The sequence below is a fragment of the Sphaeroforma arctica genome (genome assembly GCF_001186125.1).
Source record: "Sphaeroforma arctica JP610 unplaced genomic scaffold supercont1.9848, whole genome shotgun sequence".
NCBI lineage: Eukaryota > Ichthyosporea > Ichthyophonida > Sphaeroforma > Sphaeroforma arctica.
Genome location: NW_014030710.1, coordinates 1 through 1,018, shown reverse-complemented (window position 1 = coordinate 1,018; position 1,018 = coordinate 1). Strand labels below are relative to the sequence as shown.

General features: G+C 39.5%; 1 protein-coding gene across 1 annotated transcript; it reads right to left on the bottom strand.

Annotated features, from left to right (window-relative positions):
* Positions 1–312: 312 nt before the first annotated feature.
* On the bottom strand, positions 313–802 carry SARC_17142 (hypothetical protein; the record flags this gene model as incomplete). Its single annotated transcript, XM_014288761.1, has 2 exons — positions 313–428; positions 697–802. Coding segments are annotated over 2 exons (222 nt in total), but the record flags the coding sequence as incomplete, so codon positions are not given.
* Between the last annotated feature and the right edge of the window lie 216 nt (positions 803–1,018).

Below are 1,018 nucleotides of genomic sequence, written 5' to 3'. Positions count from 1 at the left end.
GGGTTAGATGAGAGTATGTGTGCCATATACTGTAGGAGGGTTCACTTCGGAATGATGGATGTGATTTGAAAGAAACCCCCCCCCTCCCCCCAAAAAAAATGCTTAATAGACACCCATAACAGATGTCATTGCTTACCAAACACCCACTGGTTTTGGTCCTGGTTCTAGGGTTTTAAAAACCATAGAAATTGCCTAACAAAATCTCATAACAGATGGCATTGCTTACCAAGCACCCTCCGATTTAGTCCCGATTTAAGAGGTTTAAAAACCGAAAAACTGCTTAAAACCTATAAAAAAAGATGGCTTAAAACCCTAAAACAGAAGGCATTGCTTACTTGGGTTCTTAAGGATGTTGCGTGCAATGGCGACGCGTTGTTTCTCGCCACCGCTAAGTCTCAGTCCACGCTCGCCCACGACAGTGTCATAACCTGATGAAGTGTTTCAACCGGATTTTTTTAGCTTGAGGGTGAGTTTAAACCAAGTTTAATGGAGGGTTCATTGTTCTATGGCGTCGGGAGGAGTTGATGAGAAAGGGCACGACTGTAATGTGATGGAAGTGTTGTGCATACAAGTATCATCCAAACAGAGATTCAGACTAAAAATAGACTACACCTACAACAATGGTTGAAATACATCTTCGCAGTACAAATAAATAGAATTAAAAATCATAATGAATGTCTGAATCCATGGGCACACCTGCATCGAATATCTGGATGCGTTCGTCCATGTCAGCTGCTTTGCTTGCTTCACGTATTTCGGTGGACGCGGCATCGAGTTTGCCATATCTGATGTTGTACTCGATCTGAGGGTATAGGGTGTTTTAGGATTTGAGTGGTTAGTAGATGTTGTTATCCATCTGGGTTTGTCCGTTTTACGCTTTAAGGGTAATTAGTTCGAGGGGGTATAAGTTTAGGGGTTTTAGGGTTAAGGATTTTAGCTAAATTATATATATAATATATAGATATATATATATATATATATATATAACTTATATGGACTTATATATATATATATCACA